Below are 23583 nucleotides of genomic sequence, written 5' to 3'. Positions count from 1 at the left end.
GTCACCATTTGTCAGCACCGTACCTAAATTATGAGTTATGGTGTCCGCGTGGTCTATTCACGTAGCTCAAGTATGAAGAAAGGGTTTATTAAACTCCATATTAAAGGGAGAAATCGATATTCTTTCAATATACTCACGGTAAATTTCACTCAATTTTGCGCAACGTTTATAGAAAAGATTTCCCAGACAATTATCCAAGATTCATCTTGATTGTAAATTTCGCGCAACTCGCTTTTTTCGCATCTTGAAGATGCGACATTTAAAATATATCACTTTAAATGATTAAATTAATTCACGTTTTAATCTCGAGATTTTTATGTAATTTTTCAACTATCAGTAAAACGATAGAGATTGCGTGTTATCTCATCCACTGACAAAATGCTAATTTGTTAACGATAGATATAAGTGATAGGAGCGTAATTCACGAAGCGAGATGTTTCGGGGCGATACGATCGCTCTCGCCTTTCCCGGTATCGCAAACGACTTTGACACATTATTGATTGAAAAATATTTCTTATTATCTGTTTGCCGGCTCACTCGCTTGCCGTTCATGTACAGATCTCGTTAGGCGCAATCGCGCTCAATCATTGTCTCGCGTCCGGTCGGAACAAAATACGAGCAGTTCGTTCAAATCATCTTCTCGTCGACGTACTTTATCGTCGACTGTCCGGTCTCGAATGGCAAATAACAGGTAATATTCAACGCGCGGAATATTCCACCGGCGATGGATTCCGCAATATCGCAAAACAGCAGAGATTAATACGCGAAAGGTATAAAGCGATCAAATATTTGCACGGGACTGTAGATTTAAAAAAGTTTAATTCTCCCGATTTCTCAAACAATCGCACGGTTGAAAATATCTCAATCGAGGTCGGTCTTTACTCGGGCAAGAATACACGTATTATTTTTTTTTACCGGACTCGTAAGTAAATTAAGGTTCCAGCTGTGATCGAAAATCACATGCTCGAGATCTCGGCAACAATATTGCAAAGAGCAAAGGTTCGAAGGAGGGGAAGCGAACTGGCATTCAAACGGCCGATTAGCTCTCTCAAGTACCCGGAATATGCGGGTATTTCGAGGTCGGGGGTCGAGGGTCGGGTCGGTACTCGAAACTTTCGGGTTACCCGATATTGCCGACCAACGTGTCGTCGCGCCATATTTCGCGATCTTAAAACACCCGTAATTATCTACGTACAACGCGCAATTTCCGAGTCCAAAGTTGCGTCAAAAAAAAAAGAGAGAAAAAAGAAAACTCGCTCGAAATACACTCGACGATGTATACGCTATTGTTCGTAGAATGCCGCGTGTGTAATTTATTATAGCGGACGGGGAGGATTTCTCAGACGACCCCTTGTCTTATCCGACGGAAAATCCCGCATTCTTCCGACAAAAATAAGTTGCGTGCGCGTATCTTGGCAAGCGTTCAATTCTCGCGCGATGCAACCACTTGTGCTTAAAGTCACGATCAAGGCAGCCGTCCAATTCGCGTCAGCCTTTCAGATAGACAAATAGACGAAGCGGACAAGCGGAATAGACTTCGTCATCTCCTTCGCTTAATGAAAGATACCTTGGATCCGATCTCGTCTCAGTGGCACGCGAACGACGATCGCGTCGCGATTTCTCCTCCGTCTTCCGCAAAAGAGACCCTCGATTCGTGTATACGTGTGTAATATAGAGAGTTCTCTTGCCATCGCATAATCAATTTAATCTCGCGAGACGGTATATATTCCCGTACGGTACCCCTAGCAAAGGAACACACCGGTCTTGGCCGCGCTTTGATCCACACACACGTTGCCTTAATTTGATCAATCTCTGGGAGTTGGTGAGACACGGTAAATGGAGGCGTTCTCCGCTTTGTACCTCGCGCGCTCGTCGAGCTTCCTCGCGTGCTGTATTAAATATCGCGAGCGTATGATATCGTAATTAAGTGAATTATATAGTTTGGAAACAACGCCAGCTGCGACAACTCCGAGAAAGTTGACGTATAATTGGCGTATAATTGACGAAGTATCATTTTTCGACGGAATCGGTGCTAAACTCGAGCGTTGTCGACTTTTGCTCGGAATAAAAGCGTCGTTTCTGAAAAAACGAGGATATATCTCGGGTCGCGAGAGAGTAATATGTAGATTGAATCGCGCGAGATATAAGTTTAATCACCGCTAATGGGAGTTTTCGTCCAGTTGGGTGCAAATCTTGTTCCTTGCTTGCAGGCCGGCGCGATGTGGCCTGGAGTACTACCGTTACTGGTGTTACTAGCGGTCCTGCTGCATCCATCGAGGTAGGTATTGTTTTGTCGCATCGATAATTCGAAAACGATCGCGCAACTTTGGAGGTGGATTCTATCGAGTCGTGTCGCGTTCAATTAATAATGCAGCAGTCTGCGTTTTTGGAACGTCGTCAAGACGAGCCCGGTGACTGTTGGTCCGTGTAGCGATAGAAACATAATTCCGAGAAAGCAAGTTATGGCTCGTAAAGACGTACATTATTGACCCCTAGGATTATTGTTACGGCGCATAAAGTTTATACGGGGCTCAACGTGCTTAGCACGTTCGGCGCGTTCGGCGCGTTCGGAATTTTGTATCCCATTGTACGAGCGAAAGTAAAATAAAAATGTCATGGAATCTATAAAATAATTTATCTAAAATAATTTATCTAAAGAAAGATACAATTTGCAAATATACGTGTATTCTTTCGTGCTTTGTATTTTCGCGGAATTAGAATTTATTTTTGAAGAGCGGTTGCGTGACACGGGGAAATTTCTCTTCCCCGGAAATTAGATTCCTCGCTGACGGTATCATCGCTATGTTTTTTCCAGATGTACGCAGACGCAGGTGAAGGTGAACTTTCGGGAGAAGGAGAAGCAAGTGCTCGACAACATCCTAGGACCAGGCCGGTACGATGCGCGCATCCGGCCGAGCGGGGAGAACGGAACAGGTGAATATAGAGATTCTTGTGCATCCTTATTTACTCCCTCTGCCCATCCTCACCATGTACCGTGTAATTTTGTACCGACATATCTTGCGGCGAAATCAGCCGAAAAGTGTGAACGTAGGAATATGGAGAAAGAGGAAAGAAAAGAAAAAAAGATGAAAAAACGGGGTGAGAGACGGAGAGATACACATACATACAGTTCGGCGAGAGGGGTTGAGCTCCCCCCTTGATCGAGTGCGGAAAATTGAACGCGCGATGCAACACGATCTTACCTTCGTCGTCGTTGATGCGACGCAACGCGCAGACGACGAGCGCGCGTCCCGAGTCTATCGACAATACGTGGTATACACATATAATAAGCGAGCGAGACGAATTGTGCGAGAATTTTCCGCACGTCCTTAGTGAATGCATACCGAGCGGCGAGAAATTTCTTCATAAACTTTGCGAATACGAACGGCAGATCGGCCCCGTTTCAACAAGGAGCCGCGATCGGCCTCGAAATCTCGAGACAGCGTGATTCTTCGCGATATTATTATCGCGATCTTGCCATTGTCTTGGAATTGTCACATATACTAGTTGCTTTCGCAGAGCGGATGAATCTCTTACTAGTGGCTCGATACAAGTATGCGAGTAGATTGGGAAAATTATATCATTTATTAATATCGATTTTATACATAATTAAAAATTTTTAATTTTATACATGTATTATTAACGCATTATAATTTTATATATCGTGTAATTTTTCAATACGGATTATATCAAGGCACAGATTGATCCTTGAGCTTCAATTAAAAAAAGATTAATCTCACAACGATGATCGCACTTTACGCGATAGAGCAAAGATTTCGCAAATTCCCCCGAGTGTCCTCGGGCAACATACGCGAAAGCGATGCGCAATTCGTCTTCCAATCTCCTCCACATTACGGGCAAGATGTATCAATTTTTCTCTTTCCCTTTTTTTCGCAATATGGCAATTTCGAGTCCCAAACGGAATCCCACCGATATCGATCGTCGTCGACTGCATCGCGATAAATATCGCGATTCCCGTAGTCAGCGGATCGAGTGGAAGGCGAGTCGTTGATTTGGCGCGATAGATAAACGAAGCCAAGTAGATACGAGGATGTTGCCTCGTATCAACGAGAGAGACGATGACGATTGTTTGGTCCAGTCGCGTTTATCGTAGCCTAAATCGATTAACTTCTCAAGTGGGCTGCGCACGGTCAAGTACAATGGTAGCCAAGATAAACTAATTAAATATCGGAATATATGACAGCGGAGTGTTATCTGCACTTTGGCGCTTTTCGAAATCGCTTGCTCGTGCTTGTTTATATATCGAAAAGAAATTGAAAGAATCGTTAAAATAATCGTTTGCCGAAATCTTTCGTGTAAAAAAATATCTTTTTTTTTTCTTCAAATTTTTATCTTACGATAAAACGTTACATTTCCATCTCTATATTTAAATACTAAATAATGCCACGTGACGACACTTTTATTATTATACTTTATTTACTAGAATTCTGTTTATGAAACAGAAAGTAATTACGTGCAAGAAATCTTGAAATAATTATAATGATAATTTATACAGGTATAATTATATAAAATTTATATAATCTTTTTAGAGAGACGTTGTCGAATTTAGGACTGAAATCGTAAATAGAATTCTGTCCTCTGTAAGGAACCGTAAAAGAGTAATCGAATAAATCGCGCCCCGCGAACGCGATCACGTGTCGCCGTAAAACGGACGAATGCGACGAGAATATTCCCCAGGCGCGCTGCCGCGTGCCTATCCGCAGATATATATCGCGTTAACTCGGAATGGGAGAAGGAGGACGATTTCTTCATTACCCGTGTAAAGGCGTGTCGCGCGATAATAAAGTGTTTTTATAATTACCCGTCCCGCGCGAGTCTTCAAAGGTATTTTTGCATCTCGCGAATGCGATTACGTATAATTCGAACGGAGCGACGGTGCTTTTTTTAAACATCGGATCGCGTGCCTTGATAAACGCGACGCTCATTAATTTTATCGCCCGAGTATTAGCCGTGAATGCGCGTCGTCGGGGGTGAGTTTTTGCCCGGCCGGGAAGGAATAGAAATTCATGGCGCTTCGTGCCCGGCCGCCACTTGGATGCCTTGGCATTAAAAAAAAAAGAAGGCCGAGATTGCACGCAACAGGACTAATGCTACGAGGATATCGCGACACGTCGTTGCTGCCGAGCGGACACCGGCTCGAGGAGCCGGACCTCACCGGGCGTAATTCGGTGATGGCCGATTATCGCACCCCTCGATCGATCGCGCATTCGTAATTTCGGCCCGTCCGTAATCAACGACCCGTTTATCGTCGATGACGTCTCGCGACGGAGTTAATCGATGATGGGGGATGGTAAACGCCGCGTATGACGCATTCAAGTCCAGCGTCATACTCTCGATCCCCTATGCTCTTTCGATCGATCAGGCGCGAGGGAGAGAGGGTCTTTTTATAAAATTGTCGCTCTCATATATTCAATTCTATGAGAATGACGAATTTAAAATTCATAAAATGTCTATATATATGCAAATCTTTTCTCCACGAGTTTTTTTTTAATACACTCATACATACTCACGACGCATTAACAAGATTATACATCATAAATTAATAATATGTTAATGGTGCTCTTCAAGTTGAAAAAACGTATCTGCGATAGATGAATTTTCTGGTTCCGGAAACTATAGGTACCGGCAAGAAAATGGTGATAACAGATACGACGTTTTTAGCTAAAAGGACGGAAATTAGGTCGGCCGAAAATTATGCGTTTCCATGAATCTTTGGGAGCGCTGGGCAATGATAGATGTATAATTTATGAGTCTGCGGATCTGTATTTGCGCTCGGACTACAATTACCTGTAACACGCTACAGTGTGTAACGGTGTAATGAATGGCGCGGTACCAATATCGATCAAACACACTATTTTGCTTCGCATTGTCTGCCATTGCCGTTGATTTACAATCTTGATGAACTGTTGTCGTTCAATCTTTCGCCCAATGTCTTGCATTACTTAGACCTGCGATAACTGACTCGAGCTATTGCAATAGGCGAATAAGCGCCCACGATTGATCACGCGTGGGCAAGTAAGATAAAAAAAAAAAAATTACACAGGCATTTTACATACTCTCCTGGTCTCCTAGTCGCGCGAAGATGGTAATTTATCTCGCGATTTGGATGGACTTCTTTCGGAAAAGACGTATACAAATTGACTCGAGATTTTGCGCATCTGCTACATGTAATTTTTTAATTAATTTTGAGCCGGTTCTCGACGAAAAGTAGATTAAACAAGTTTTCGATTTGCGCTCTTTTTATTTTTCCAGCACTTGATGTATTTAAAAAAAATTACGAGGGTATTTTATATTAACTCGAACGAGCGGAGGATATTTTTATCAAACACATTTGCTTTCGATCAGAAAACTATAGTTGTTATTTTGATCGAGGAGTCTCGTTGCATAATGCATATGTGTTTGGTAACTCTTGTACTTTGTACACGAAACTCGATCGCCTTTTACAAATAGATCGTGAGAATATATCACTTTTCGTTCAGCTTGCTCCTGACATGTTTTCGCGATCGTATGAAAAAGACAATGTTTCTCTTGGCTCATCTTACAGAAATTAAAATAGGCGAGGAAAAGTATAGTAGGAAAATGTCGCTATTACCGCTAGTTGCCTCGAGATAGAATTGAGTCTGTGGGATGAAAACAATGGCAAACCGCCACATTAGGGAGAACATTACACACGCGTCTTTTGTGGTTGGCACATTAATTGTATCTTACGCGCGTCTTCCGTCTGCATAAAGCAAAACCTGGACCGAATACCGACTATTGTATGCGATGTAACGAGCATAAGTGACTCGAGGAAGATTCATAACTGGCATAGGAGGGAAAAGGAGGAAGTACGAGCGTGCAACTGCACGAATGATATATTCATTGCCGAATATTATGAACTACACTAGGTGATTAATCATGCCAGTTATACGATTAAATTCGCTACGATGGTGGAAGGAATTCGTCTTTTCAATCAAACGTATATAAAGTTTGATCTAGATACGCCAGTCATGCCAGTATAAATACACGGAATATATGAAATGGCAAGGAAACAGACAAATATTATCGTGCGCGAATGAAATTTTGCATCGAGGTAAAAATAATGAATAAAGATTGAATATCGCTCTAAACGAGCCATCAAAGACGGCCATATTACTCGGTAATTAAATGAAAACTTGCGCGGAAAATTGCGCGTTTACTTGTGTATGTGTTATTTGTCAATTAAAAGCTTTACAGGATGGAAAATTGAGGAAAATTTTAGCATGTTTGTTAACGTTAAATGAAAAAGAAATATAACACGCACGCACGTAGAAATACTTTTTTATAGAAAAAAAATTCTTAATATTTTTATCTCTTACATCTCGAAAACAATACGTTTTTATTTATATTTTATTTTCGGAATTGCACATCCTATTCGAATTCTGATCCAATTAGCTCGTTTCCAATACGACCGTATAAGGTGTGGCAAGACAGCTCGAGTGCCTTCTAAATAAGGACCAGTGGCGCACGGTAAATATTAACCGAATCAAAATAAAATCTATCGAGATGATACGTACGTGCTATGTACATATTTACATTCGTGTTTACATTACGGCTCGATCGTCGTCCTACGATCGAAAGTTAAGCGGGCGAGGCGTGAGAGAACGCTTGTCGGAGCAGGTGTTAACACACATGTAACGGAAAGAGAGCCACATGTGGATACGATATCGAGAAACAGAGAGAAGGAGAGAGAGAGAGAGAGAGGGAGAGAAAGAGAGAGAAACGCACAGACATACACGCAGCATTGATCTGGCTGGAGTCCCTGGCTCGCGATCGGCATGTCATCCGATGCAGTTATGGGATTCATCCGCGGCCGGATTTGGCAGACCGCGACCGGATTTCGCGTTGGACACCCGTCACGCCAAATCGGCGGGGATGAGATTTCGGGGACGAGGAGAAACGCGTCGAAACGTTGTCGACGTATCGCAGACGAAGGGTCAGTTTTGCCTGGGAAGGGACATTGTGTGTCGAGAGTCGAGTCGAGCCATATCGACGCGAATTATCGCGCTTCGCAACGACCTTCGTCCTTTACAACGAGCACCTTTGCCAACACGACACACGCACGCGTACTGCTTAACACGCAAAATTATCTCGAGCGAGCGCACACGCAAGTTGAGTCACGCGTATAACCGAGAAATACCGGAAGAAGGCTTTAACGCTTCGCGAACTCACCGTATCCTCGCTCGTCGAGTCCTTTTATACACGCTGGATATACGCGTCGTTCGTAATTAACAGATAATTAGCTGCGATAATTAGATCGTTACAATGCTAGATGACACAAATACACGTCTCGCAATATGTATATCGCACCTTTCATCGGACTGTCATCGAAAGCGAAAATAATTCTTATCGAGATTATGCCATTGAGATGCGCGAATGGATTAAGGCTTATATATCGCTTCAGATTAAATCCTCACGCGAGAACGATTCAGGTATGTAATTCACGTGAGTCACGATCCCGCAATTTGTTATCGCGTTTAAATGACGAAACAGAACTTTTACACAATTTTCCTCGATGGCGCTTTCCAACTTTTCGCGATAAATGGTTTTGTTTTTTTTTCTTTTTTTTTTTCGCAAATCGCTATACTTGGTGCGTTAATCTCTTTTCATGACTCCGCAGTTTTTTTCGTATCTCAAATTCCTGAGAAAGAGACGTTTACCCCCCCCCCCCCCCTTCCGGCTTCCTCAATACGTGATTCCTGTGTTAATGTTTGGAGCCGGTTCTCGAGGAAAATAGAGGTAAAGTTCTCTTCCAGAATGATCATTCTTCGGTCTCGACAATATTCCGCGACTTAGATCTCAACCGAGTTCGGCATAACGGTCCGAATACACTTTCTCGCTCATTCTTGATTATTACGCACCAATTTTTTCCTTCAAATCAGTTCTGTGACTCGACGGGATCGCTTTTAAGTAATAGCCAAGAGCGCGGTAAAAAGATAATATCGGGCACATTCCAGTAGAGTATGTAAGCCACCAGAAATGTTGACTCACTAAAAGGGAGCTGTATTGTTTTTGCCCTTAGATGGGCCGGCCATTGTCCGGGTAAACCTGTTTGTGCGAAGCATTGCGACAATTAGTGACATCAAGATGGTAAGTATATACGCTAATCAAGCCAAGCCTTTTGAAAACCGCAACCGGCCGCAATTCGCCGTTTTCTTCTCTTGCCGACGCGGTTAACCTCCCCAAACTTCCTCCCCCTTTCCCCTTTTTTAACCCCCTTTTGTCTCTGTCACTTTGCAAAAATGCAGTAGGCGCAAAAGTAGGTTTAGGCGGTCTTGGTTTCGCAATCGAACGAGTGTGTGAGAGAAAAAGAGAGAGAGGGAGAGAATGAAATCCCAGAGAGAGAGAGAGAGAGGGAGAGAATGAAATCCCAGAGAGAGAGAGAGAGGGAGAGAGAGATAGAATCCAGCAGCGGACGGCGACGACGAGCTCGATACTTCCTCGAAGAGAGCAAACAGGTCGGCAAAAGCGGTAGCAACAACACACGCAACGTAGTAGAGAGCAGCAACGTAGCAGAGTGCCGATCAGCAAGCATCTTGTCCTCCTTTCCCCGCGCTCTTTCGCCCTCTAGCTCCTCCTAGTCCCCTCGCCTCGTCACGTTGCTAGCCGCCATCGCTAGCAGTCTCTTCCCGAGGGAGAACGCCACGTCCACACAACTGACCACCATCACCACCGCCACCTTTAACCAAAGCGCCCGAGAAACCCACCCCAGAAACTCTAGCACTCTATAGCATAGACGCAGGCATGTGGCATTCCAGCTTATTTGCGTATGTTAGTTACGTCGCATTGGAAATACGGACGGACCATCGGACGAACGTGGAGCGGCCGGATGAAAGAGTGACACTCGAGCCAAGAGTGACGCGTGGGCGGGGAAATTTTGGGGGGTGCGATTATACTCGGACCTCACGGCATATATGATACAAGGACGGAACTCTATTTCGGCTTCGCTCGTAACGCGGCCGCTATTAATCCTCCGACCGTTACGTGCCTCGATCTCCGAGCAACGTAATTATTACGGGAGGGAAGGAGCATTTCTCTCTTCTGCCTTTTTGCCCCAAAGGTAATCTTATTTCTCGTTATTGCGGAACGGAACGGAACGTTATTGTGAGTTCCGAGTGTAACGCGAAATCCCCGAGACGACACGCGCCCTTTTCTTTCCGAGAAACTTCTTCTCGAGAGACACTTGAGGAATGTGTGAAAGGCTACACAGGACGTGGACTCGAGACACGTCTATCAGGCTTTTATGTCAGGCTCGGAGAAAAACTTTGAAAACATGTTTCCTCGCAATGCTCGCAATGGACGCTCAACGCGATTTCGCGGAGGGACGATCGGCCGGCCCGTTGCACTTTGTCGACACCGCGGAGCGAAACTTGTGTTTCACATAGGTAACGAGATTACACGTATATCACGTCGCCGCTCGGGCACCGGAAGTGCACGTCGAGAAGTTACATCGGACGCGTTCCGGCACTTTCGTTCATTCTATGTGAGACGAACGTGCTAGGCTTGCCGTCAGGAAGGCCTCTTCGTGCGTTCGAGTTCCTCCCTCGTGTAAAACGCACCGCTCGCCAGATCAAAGAGCGATTTCACGAAAGGACGATCGATCGGTCGAAAGGCTTGTACGGGATGCTCTCCCGGATGCTCGACTTTAATTTTTACAACGGAATCATTGAAGGAGAGCGAACGTTATATTTCATTCGCCACACATACAAAGATAAATTTATTAATTGATAAAAAAAATTTGCTACTATATTATTATACGCGTTAGAGACCGATCGATTGTTTATTATAAAAATTTTTGCAAATGGTGTCGCATGTCACATAATAATTAAATTTCAAACTTAAACTGGAGAAGCTATATATTTTCGCTTCCTGCAAAAAGCAGGTTGCTTTTTGTCAAAGTATATAAACGAGTCTACCTTTATTATTACTTTACGACAAGAGAGAATTTATCATTTGAACTTGGGAGGGAATGTTTGTTTCTACTCAGTTTTCAAAACTTGTACTTATTAATTATCTAAAAAGTGTTGATATCGCTTAGAGATGACCGAAAAAAGATTTCTGAATATAATGAGTTTGGTAGAAATGCCTGCAACTAACCGATATATTATACAAATTATTCTTTTCTCAATTTTCTGAATAATTCACAACATTAGTTATTAACGAGATTGAATATCATATTAGCATACTTGGAAAAGAGATGAGTATTTGTTATCGAAATTATTTGTAATGCTTCAATTATTAGTATAATTGTAATTTATGTATAAAATACACAATTATAATTACATTAATAATTGGATTATTGTAAATTTCGGACGCAATATAACAAACACTCATCTTTTTTCCAAGTACCCCAAGTGTGATTCAATCTCGTTGATACCTAATTTTATGAATTATTCAGAAAATTGAGAAAAGAATAATTTGTATAATATATATCTATATATATCGGTTAATTGCAGACATTTCTAATTAGGCAATTGCGCATAATTTTTGGTATCATTAGCAAAATTGAGGATATTCAGAAAGAAAAATAAGTATTCATTATCTGCGTGAAAAAGTTGTCTACGCATCAATCTCACAAATAACATCAACCATTTCGTGAGTGCGATAATTCTTTTCAAACAAGCGCTGATTTTTATCCCGCGAAAGATTTGGAGCTTTTTACGCTCGCGGAAAAAGGAGCACGTTTCTGTTCCACGTGGCGAGAGCTAATTCGAAATTTATAAAAATAGTTGAAATGGGTCGGCGCGATATCGACGACAACGACCCGACCGGACGTCCCGACGAGCACCGCGTGTCCGACGTCTTGTCCTGGTTCATGTAGGGCGGAATGGTACGCAAACACTCTGTATGGCTCAGGACGATACGGCTGGCTCGTTCATGCTGCTGCGGACGGATTAAGACTCTTCTCGATGATGACGTAACGCACGAGAAGCGCGTCGTTGACGGTTAAACGCGACTAAACGCTGATAATGACGCTGCAACGCCGCGAGCCGTTAATCGCCCTTCCGATAGCTGTCGATAGCCCGCCGGGCTATTTCGCTGACTATGTACAGGTTCCGGTTGGAGTAAGACGCAATTCGATCACTTGGAAATTAGTTTCGATCGATCTCGAAGAGACAGGTGCATAATAAAATGGGAAAGCGGCGAATTTATTAATCGTCATCGCTAAGTTAATTTTGAAATTGATGCGTGTCGATTCTTAAATGAGAATAACTTTCGAGAGATATATTTATTATCCCAAAAGTAACTTTGTTCGCGAGGGAGAGACACATCGTCACCTTCTCGAAATAGTTTAAACAAGACATTCTTCTTCGCTCGCGCGAAAGATAGATCGATTGTCTACGAGCAATGTCGAAGTGTATTCGTCCATAAACACGGATCGCTTGTTATTCCGGTTCCCTCTTCCGTAATAACGTCCATCGTGTGTTCGTCTCTTCCACGTGCGCCATATGACGCCTGGCATCGGTTTCTAATAGCGTCGAATGTCGCGCAACTTGGAGATTGATGCGAAGGCGTTTAACGTTGTTGTCGATGCGTCGTCGATGCATCGAGTTCGAAGAGTTAATTAATACACTTTCGAAACTCCTCCAGCTCTGGAATTGCATGTTCCTGCCGCGATCGCGATTTAACATCCCATCGATCTACCTGTACGTTAAACGTGCGTCGCATTTTTTGTGCGTGCATATTGAAAGGGCGGTCACGGTTATGTGTCTCTCGCTTCGACGCTAATTGGATCGTGATGGCGACATGGAAATTTCGCTCGATAATATATCGCGCGGACAGGGATGGCTCTAGATTCCGAAGAGAGCGAAGAGAAATCTCCGAGCCCCGTGCGAATATCTTTTTTTATTTGTATTATTGTATCCGCGTCGCGCGCTATTTTCAATTTTTCCGGGGCTGTTGGCGTCCTCGGGATGGATTTTCGCGAAAGAAGAAACGATGATCGAAACGCGCCGTCCGGGCAAACAAAGTTTCGGCTCTCCCTCGCGGCATGAATATTTTCATCGGTTTTGCATCTCTCAATTTCGCTCTGTATTTCCCAAGTTTCGCGAGGTTTTTGCACCTTGGGGAATTTTTAAAAGAGAAATCGTCACATGTGCGCGCATATATAAACCAGTGACTACATCGCCCGCTCTGTCGAATCGCAAACAAGCAGATTCGATCCAGAGATCGGATTAATTCGACATTGACGCGAGACAGATGCCTCGTCGGATGTGTCTCGACGATGACGACGACGACGACGACGACGACGACGACGACGACGACGACGACGACGACGATGGCGGCGGCTGTCATCGATTTTTCATCGCGTTTCCGCTTATCCGATCTTTCATACTTTAACCGCTCGATTGTGCCGCGTGGCGGGCGCAATTTATTTAACTTCCCTTGATCCGTATCTCGTGATTCGCGTCGTTTGTTCGTCCCGCTTGTATCGATTATCCCCGACGCGCCGGTTATTACCTACCTACCTACCTACCTACCTACCTACCTACCTACCTATCCGCCCATCCACCCATCTGCGGATAGCGTCGATTCCGTACGAGTAAACAAGATAGCACGAGAGAATTCGTTTCGCGGTATCGCGCGACCGATATTCCGCAAATTCCTCGGAATAACGTTCGCGCGTTCCTGTACGTCATATATTATTTCCGCGGCCGCGATTCCTTCAAACGACCGACGTGACCGAGGTTTTCGTCCCCGCGTAAAAATCCGATAAATCAAGTTAGGGAAACCGACCGCTCGATGACGATAACGCGAAACTCGAAGGGAAAATGTAGAAGAAACTCGAGAGTCGAGAGAAAGGAAGTCTATCGAAATGAATTCTCGCTGAACGACGCTGTAGACTTGATTTTGGGGGTTAATGCGACGGAGAAATTAAAAGCGAAAGGGCTTTTAACGCAAGCGATATATTTCTTTATTACCCTGGAAATATATGTGAATTATACGAGAAACGCGATTATGAGCGTGAAACGATTGTTAAAACAATATGCTTTCCACTCGGGACAAGTTTTATCGGCGCGTTTTAAAATCACGGTGAAACGTTTTCGCTGTATCAGCGACGTTACGTTTTAACGGTGATAAGCGCTCTGGAACGCCCGTCGGGTGTTGATGCCGATTCGTTCGATCGGAACAAGGAAATGCGACGAAATAAGTTGAAAGGACAAAGAAAAAAGAAAAAGAAACGAAATATGAGACAGAATAAAATTCTAACGAAGAGATAAAGGAATAAAATTGCATAAAAAATCTCAAATAAGAGACGTCTCGAATAAGATAACATTAAGCGCGTCTCACGACTCATCGCCAATGTCGCGCAGGTGGTCGAAGGGGACTCAATTTCTCATCATAGCACACACACGCACACATCTCTATTTCTCGATGTATCTGACTGCTGCTCAGCGATTGATTAATTTTGTTTGTTCTGTTTGCCATGTTAGATGGGCCCGCGGTTGTCCGCGTCAACATATTTGTTCGAAGTATCTCAAAAATAGATGACGTTACCATGGTAAGTTGAAAAAAGAAGAATGCAACGCCCCGTGATCACAGACACACAGACACGTGCCTCCTTTTTTGTATACCGTACACAAGTACATACATACCTAATGCTGGGTGTTACATTACCATATGTATTTACAATCAGCGCATATACGATCTAAGGGAGCTCTCTGTGCATTGTACATCGACGTAACGCACGTTGGCGCACAAACGGTTACGCGCTGAATACGTGCGTGCGTTCCACGGATGCCTCGTGCGCTGCGGGGGTGTATAACGATTACACGCGATGCGAAGACACGACGCACAGGTGATTCCGTCGCTGCCGGCGAACGGGATTCGTCTTGGACGAATTTGGGATCGATTTTTCCGCGAGAAAAATTGCGAGTCTCATCCCCGAGAAAAATAAAGAGATCTCCAAATAGCTCCGGATAACGAATACAAATTCTCCGATTAATCGCATTGGATTTGACGTCGACCGACTCGAGAGACTCGACGAGATGTCTCGATGTCGAGAGTGAAAGAAGTCGCGACAATTTCGATCCCGAGTTCGCCGAAGACGAAATATCCACCGACAGCGGTGGGAAACACTTGTGCGTGACACACGTTAATTTACTTGTTACCATTAAGTCGCTGTATAGTATCCTCCTAATGCCCTTTTTGATCTCACGATGTATAGACGACACATTTTCAATCTCTCTACTTCTCTGTGTCTCTCTTCTCCTCCTCCGTGCTAAACACCAAAACACCCGTTGCGTATCTCGAGGGCCGCTCTCGTGGCTCTTTTGTAACTCCACCTACCGTCATGTTCTCTCTCTCTACGTTAAGCAAGTATCTATTCTGTATGTCTATGAATGAGCTGGGACTTACGAATAGCACGACGCTCCCACCGCCTTCGCCCGTTGATATTAAACTCGATACTAAACGCATGACTGGCGAGGATACGCGTTTCTGCATTTTCGCAAAATTCAGATCGCACGAGAATGAAGGGAAATGATAATGGAATACGATACTAACTTAACTATGGAAATAACGCTAGTATCATATATGCTATTGGTCCGATATTTCAGATCGCTTTTTCAATCGTTATTCGCATAAAAGGAGTTTAAAGTTTATCGCAAAGCGGAATAAAACTGCGATTGGAGTAATTTTGAAAATTTCCGTTTTTAATATTTATCGAGGGGAAAGAGGAACATAATTTTGATAATATTTTATTTTTATTTATCTCTCTCAAATTGCTTCTCGAATTTTGTTTTTCTCATTTCGGCGCAATCTTGGCTCTCCCGTGACGAATATTTGTACGGTGTATTCCTTCCACGATCTTTCTTAGTCTACTTAGCGTCGTGCTGTGCGTAATTACGAGATTCCATTAGAGTATATAGTATCGCTCACCTGCTGTTGTGTGGTAGATGATTTGATGGAGTTTCGTCTCTTTTTGACTTGTTCCGATTATGTTTATTCGCGTTGGGTCTTTAACGCTAAGTATATATATTTATATACATACACGCTGTGCCTCGCAATACAGCAGACACATACATCACACATTTACATACATTACATTTCTGGCGCGTTCTCTCTCTCTCTCTCTCTCTCTTTCTACGTCTTATCTACTCTATCATTTTCTCATTTATTTCCGCATACATGTTTCTTTTTTTCGTTTCTCCTTCTCTCTTTATCTTTTTCGCAATATTACAACGACACACACCGACACGATCACACTATCACACATGTATATACATGTATACGCGCGGGATGTAGAATATTACGCAATCTATATACAGGGTGTTCTAAAAAGGTATGTCAAAAATTTAAGGAGATATTCCTCACATCTGAAGGATGAAAAAATGTTATATGGACATAAGTGCGGAAATGCTTATTTCAGGAGTTATGTTGAAAATACTGTTAGCTGTATTACTTGCACAAGGAAAAATTTAGGATTAATTATTGTAGACGACAATCGTTTAATTAGGCTTATTTACATTTGGTTTTAATGTGACGAGACAATCCGCTGTACGCCAGGCATTTTTGAACGTGTCCGTGAATCGATGCGTCGACGTGTCACTGCTTGTATTCAGGAAAATGGTGAACATTTTCAACATTTATTGTAACATATTCAAGGTCACATTAAAACCAAATGTAAATAAGCCTAATTAAACGATTGTCGTCCACAATAATTAATCCTGAAATAAGCATTTCCGCACCTGTATCCATATAACATTTTTTCATCCTTCAGGTGTGAGGAATATCTCCTTAAATTTTTGACATACCTTTTTAGAACATCCTGTATAATTTAGAAGACATGTACACGTACATACATACACACACACACACACACACACACACACGTACATACATTATCGGATGTACCGTTGATTTACTCATTGATCTTTTACTGCACCATGCGACAATACACTCGCTAAGGCATTCTCGTGCTGCTACAAAACTCTGCGGTAGTGTGCAACCTTTTTTATCTCATTCTTGGTAATGACCTTTTTTTTTCTTATTGCTAACACAAAAAACGTATCTCTGTATGCTGTACCTGTTAAGCCCATCTATATGAAAATGAAACACCTCGTGCGATATATTTACTCATGCAACGAGGGGAAATGATCTCGGCGAAAGCTTTCTCGTAATCATTGCGGGAAACCCGAAAGCGCAAGTCACGTCGGCAGCGTAATCACTAGCGCGAATCAACGGTTAATGCAATCGCGATTTAATTGCGAGGATCAAATTTTCAAGAGCCGCATTGCTTGCGCGAGCCGCAAGATTTACATTCAACACACATTTCTCATTTCTCTCCTCGTTAACGCGCCTAGAATACCTACAGGAATTCAGATTCTCCTCTGCTGTTTATTAGAGAATAGTAGACGCGTCGTGAGAGACGAATGTACGAAATGTTACAATTAATTAAAGAGTCGAGATTATCGTTACAAATATATCCGTAACTAAATATTGTTGCGGTAATTTTTTCTCGTGAAATTTTTCTAAAATAAGCGACTCGCAGACGAGCAGCGTCAGACTAAGTGTACCTTTGGAATAATGTCGTAGAACGTGACGTACGCGAGTATCTTCATTCGACGGAAAATAACTCGAGGATTACCGAGAACAAGAGCACGTCTTTCGGCGGAAACGGTGGCGTGACATTGTGCTGTCGCGGCAACAGCGGGATTAACCGCGAATTGCCAATTGCAGCGACGACGACGACGACGACGACGACGACGACGACGACGACGATGATGACGTACGTCGTCGTCGGAAGCAGCGTAATTAGACAAGCCTGGGACCAATCAATTATACGTGGGTGCAACGACAAGACGCGAAAGGCGACTTTGTCGCGGTTTTCTCGTTATAGAGTTGCAATTACCAACGCGCGTTTCACCCAAGTCCGTTCCACTTTGAGCCGTTCGCTTGTTCGTTTACCGATCGATCCACCGTGATTAACCAACGTTACAGACCGCTATTCAAATATTCACGTGCTAAGTGCGAGAAAAGATGATGACGTTAAGGATTTATCAGACATGACCGAATCTCTCTTGCTCTCTCTCTCTCTCTTTCTATCTCGTATAACTGACGTTTGAGTAATTTATTCAGTAGCCGATACTTCGTGTATGCATTATTGACTACAGTAGTTCCATTAGTTCGATCCTCTAAAATATACATACACGTCACATATAACGGTAATGTATATATTTACACCGTGAAAGTTTCTTAAGATGACTAAAATTCCAATTACGTCATTGATTTCATCAATCTGCGATATACTTGTGTTTTTTCTTCATCTCTCGAGTTAATTGCCGCATGGCTCTTTTCTCATTAATGGTACTCGAATGTTGCCGTTCGTGAAGCCCACTTCATCGGCATCGATGTCCTCATCACTTATCGCGCGAGATATGGCTGAAGAATAGATATTTGATACGAGATAACATAATAAAAAAACACGAGAGAGAAATAAAGGGAGAGAAAAAGAGAGCGGTTGGTTGGAGAAAATAAAAAGAGACTCTTTAACAAAAAATAATAATAAAAAAAGATTAATCAATATTAGAGCACACATGTAAATGCTTAATTATTTATATTAATTGTTGAGATAATAATTCACAAAAATTAATGCAATTGTGTTTTTAAAGATCTAATGAATAGAATTGAGAAACTCTTGCTCTTACGTTATCTCAATTTTGTTATCTCAACAGTGTTGTGTCGTAAATATTTATGTACATTTACATCTCTGCGATATAATTGGCTCCTCCGTTGTTATCGCGAGAGGATGTAGAATTTTACGCGACATAGTTGTTTACCATCGTAAGCAGAATTATTCTGAGAAGCTTATCGCATTCATTTGATGTATACTTAATTGTTTACGTGCAGCAACAATAATTTAATTCTCTAACTCTAATGTGACTTCGAAATAGCGACCTGCATCTCTTTCCTTATGCTAATTTTGCGTGCTATAAATTGCAATTTAAGTTTTGAAAGATGTATATATTTATAATTCTTAAATATATATATGTGCATATTTTTAAAGCTCGGGGAAGAGGAAAATATATCGCAGAAAAGTAGATTTCGTACATCATTAATCAGATTCTAGGAAAGAGAAAAGTTGAATCCGATAAAAGATTGATTCGTTTCTCCGTTACACGCTCGAATCGGTGCGAAATGCAGAACAATCGCTCTCCAGCAATCCACGAATGTCGCACGAGGGAGAAGCCTCTGTGAACCTCGCTAGAGCAGCAATATCCGAGGTCCGCTTATTAGATTACGAGCGTTTAATGCAACTGCAATTCGCCAATTAGCGACACAAAACATTTCCTGATCTGTCCGGCGTTTAATAAGGACGAGCCGAAAGCGTACCTCGCAACAACGATATTTCGAGAGAACCGCGTGCGTCCGTTAAGAGAGATTTATTATCAACGATGAAAAATATCGAGATACACACCTGGTCTGAATTATCTCCCTTTTATGACGGGGACAGGGATATATGGCGTGTCTTTGTACCCGAAATATTTTAGATCGCGCGAATTTGCGATGCGAGTTGAGAGAATTTCGCTTTGATATACGAGCTCCCCCGAGAGATTGTCACGCGGGCGATGCGTTTCTGAAATAAACTTTAATGAACGTTAAATTGATGGTCCGCAACTTTTCGACGGTTCGTTTAAAACCAAGCGGTGTTTCAACAATCGATGTTTCGCGGACGTCAACGGAGCGAAAAGAATTGTATTTCAGGGCTTGTCAAAGATTTAACGGATATTCCGTTGAATCGATATGTTCTTTCCTTCACGAGGATACGTCCATCTTTTTTTACACACGCACACAGACATACACGCGGAGCGTTTGCACCTACGTTTGATTCACGTGTTTGCTTCACATTTTTTCCCCTTTGACTTTTTAATTATCGAACTTTTTCTGTCTTCCCTTATTGATGGACGTATTTATTATTTCAACATCTTGGAACGCAAACGAACGTTTTGCGATTCCGTGAGTGAGAAAAATAAAACGTTTTTTACGTGTTCTTCATAAAAATATACGTATAAATTTTTAAGAGAAATTGTGCCAAGTTAAACAATGTTAAGCCGCAGATTAAGAGGCACATACACACGCACCTACAAGGAATACAACATATAAATCTCGGTAAAAATACAGGCGATGTAAAATATAACTCATATTTTATGTTTATGCGGAAATGCAAAAGAACTCTGGTGACTATTTTGCCTATTGTATTCGTCGTAATATCGATTAAATCATTCTCTCGATAACGCCTGGTGAAATATTACCTCGCAAACTACTACTACTAGTATTTTTTCCATTATACGTAGCGTGAAAGAGGTATTCTGTTGACAGGCACGAACAAAATGACGTCATTTTAGAATTTTACACGAACGATTACAAGTTGCAGAGTAAGAGTTCTGATTCTAAGTGAAACGATAATCGCGGACGATTCGCTCCTGAGAGCGAAATCAAGCCGATTAATTAATTAATTAGCAATCAATAACCGATTATCTCATCGTGTAACATGAGAATGGCAATGGGATTTTAGAATCCTCTCTTACATGTTCCCCTGCCGAGGACGACGATGACAAGGACGATCGGCGAGGACGTATCTCGCGCGTCCGAGAGAGCAGCGTCCACGAGAGAAGCGAAAGATGCGAAGTCGCGACAATCTGGCCTTCAATCCGACCTGTTCTGTATTAATTAAGGGTCGACCCTCTAGAGATACCTGGTCGAATCCGTTACGGAGGGCGGGGACGAACAGTCGTTGAAAGGGCGTACGATAAAAGATTAATAATCGCTTCGATCATCACCCTAAAAATCCGCAATAGAACGCATTCTTTCCCGAATGTTTATGCGACTCATCGAGTATGGCATTTTCGAGATGCCGATTTTTTCCCTCATTTTGAATACGAATATCTATCATCTTACCTCACATTTTTTCACGAAACGTTGCTCTCTTATTTCGAATTTTATTCCCCTTTGCCTTATTTCGCTTATATATATATTTCCTCTCTTTCGTATTTTTAATAAAATATTTAGGACATTCCGTCGCTTTTACCTTCTTTTAAGATTCAGCCAACCGGTACGTTTATCGCTCGCCATACTGATTAGACACAAAGCGATAGCTCTTTTGTACATTCGTGTACCACGCGTAAAACATCGATTCTATTCTCCTTACTTATATTCTTATGGGATTATTTACGCTTGGCGAAGCGCGTGGATCAATAATCGTCGCTTTTAGCGTTGAATATTATCCCGTCTTGGTAGTATAATGCTCCCGCGAGAGACCGTACGCACCGAGTATTATTATCATCCGCAAGTCTGAATTAATCTGTACTAGCTTGCAAGATAATTTCTTTTTTTTTTTTTTTCGACCGTAGATGCGTAGTTCGCCGCAAAGTAACTTGCGTGAGATGTTAATCGGATTAATATCGTGCTGTGAGAAAAAAATACGCACGCTCGTTAAATCGCTGCAACTACCTCTAACTCGCCCCATCGCATCACACCCCATGCCATTTAAATGTCGTATAGCGCGTTTATTTAAAATTTTATATATCGATCTCACACACGATCTCTCTGGCATATATCCAAAGCTCATCTTCAAGCTCTTATACGCTTTTTACACGTCACATATTGAAACGCGTAACGAGATATCACCACGTGCATCCTGTGCCTCGTGGCAAGATAATGAAAGGTCGAAAGAGTGTTTCATATAAATTGACTTTACGTAAAAACGATTCGTCCCCGTTCACGAGACGAATCTACCTCAGGAAAACGCTAATTCGAAATCGATAATTTGATCCAATTATAAGAATTTTTCGAAATGTATAACGCGAAGAATTCGATCATGATTTTATCACGGGGCACAGAAGTAATAATGTTTCATCGTTCGTCTATACTTGCTCGGTTGTGGATCGGCGGAAGCATCGTTCGATCCATGAGAATCAAAGAATCATCTTATCATCCGGTCACGATCTCCCGATCATCTCCACCCCTCTTATCCTCTCATTCATCGATGATCTCCCCCTACTCTCACACTGCAAAACTGTATTATCTCAGTCAATCAAATGAAAGCGAAAGCGAATTAGCAAAGAAAAAAAAGCAAGTAATTTTCGGTTGACGGCGACCGATTTAATTAATCGATTTCTTTTGTTCTGTTCCCCGGTCGACGTGTTAGATGGCCCGACAAATGTGAACGTCAACATCTTTCTCCGCTCTATCAGCAAAATAGATGATTATAATATGGTGAGTGCAATATACAAGTAATCATCAACAAGGCCTACAGTCTGTATATCCTCACATATTGTGTACTAACTATATTAACGTCACGTGTATATGATGCCGTAAGATTTGCACTTCTCTGTACTTGTATCTGTATTACGTGCATATGTATACGTATGTATATATATATGTATATATGTGTATGTATATATATATATATATATATATATATATATATATATATATATATATGTATACATATATACATATATAAATCTCGTGTCTTCGCGCGCGTCTCTGCACACGTGTATACATATACATATATGCATACTCACGTGCGTCGCGCTGACAATGGATATGTGCTAATCCAAAATCGCACCTCGTTGATTTTTCTCAATGTCGTTGACTGTCATGTTACGTCTATATGCATAGGTATTATACAGGATGTTCCGGATTCACCGTTGCCCTCATTGATCGACAGAATTTTTGGACAATTTAGGAGTCGGTCTCTCCTTGTAAAATAAAGAAGAAAAGAAGAAAAAAGGAGAGTGTCGGGATATTTGTAAATTTTATATCGCTAACAATCTCTCGAGGGTGCTGCGCACAAGTAATCGTCTATTGTTTCGACTTAAAAGTTCGTCGCACATTTTTAACGCTATACGTATACATGTATGTATGGGGTTGAGAGATTAACGAGAGATGACACGTTGCTGCGAAGGAAAAATCGACTTCGAATTGGTCAAAGAATCCGCGGCTGCGAAGCGGGCGCGGTGAAGCCGCCGCATCCGGGGTGCAATCGGTGCTCTGTCTGTCACATACCGATTGTACGAACGTTCGATGGACTGTACGTTGCAACCACGTCTTGTGCCTTGTTGGGACTTTTGCTAGAGAGACTGACTGACGTGCCCGCGAAAAAAAGAGGCGGAATGCAATCGGGAAGGAAACGTGGGCACGCGTTCGCGATGCAAATCAAAATGCGTTTCGAGACACGTTGCAGGGCCTCAGGTTTGCTCGCCGAACGAACGAGAGGATAGCAAACTCACACGTATGCACACACTAACGGATCTCTGTCTCGTCGTTGCGTCGCGATTGTCGTATATTACCGGGATTTGCCCGCTCGTGGAAAAATAAATCTTGCAACGCGCGCAAAAAATTGTCTCTTCATAAGACCGAGTGTCCTTAGAATTCCGAGATGGGATTCCATAAATAAATTATAATATGAAAGTGAAGCTCGACTTCTCCAGAGTCGAGTGAGAATGGAGGGCGATCTTTATCGCGTTCTTTAAAAAGCGATAAAATTTTTTTTCAGGGAAAAATTGATTATAAGGCAATTGAACGAAGGGATAAAAT

The 23583-nt window shown here is 42.3% G+C and overlaps 1 protein-coding gene across 12 annotated transcripts in view; it reads left to right on the top strand.

The window, feature by feature from the left end:
- Nucleotides 1-23583, top strand: part of Gluclalpha (glycine receptor alpha 1) — a 91282-nt gene that overhangs the window by 52997 nt on the left and 14702 nt on the right. For 4 of the 12 annotated variants that reach the window (XM_083087876.1, XM_083087871.1, XM_083087866.1 and 1 more), the window contains 3 exons: nucleotides 2211-2278; nucleotides 2816-2934; nucleotides 9062-9129. In XM_083087876.1, the coding sequence (XP_082944002.1) occupies nucleotides 2220-2278; nucleotides 2816-2934; nucleotides 9062-9129 (246 nt within the window). In that variant the 5' untranslated portion in view covers nucleotides 2211-2219. Of the gene's footprint in view, nucleotides 1-1220; nucleotides 1833-2210; nucleotides 2279-2815; nucleotides 2935-9061; nucleotides 9130-14474; nucleotides 14543-22189; nucleotides 22258-23583 lie in introns of those variants that run through there. The other 8 variants (XM_083087869.1, XM_083087867.1, XM_083087864.1 and 5 more) reach the window with 6 other exon arrangements.

This window comes from Camponotus vicinus, unplaced genomic scaffold, assembly GCF_025532165.1.
Source record: "Camponotus vicinus isolate PSW18456_S1 unplaced genomic scaffold, iyCamVici1.0 SCAF_14, whole genome shotgun sequence".
In the NCBI taxonomy this organism is placed as follows: domain Eukaryota; kingdom Metazoa; phylum Arthropoda; class Insecta; order Hymenoptera; family Formicidae; genus Camponotus; species Camponotus vicinus.
Note: the sequence above shows the minus strand (reverse complement) of the source record. Positions and strands in the feature narration are given on the sequence as shown.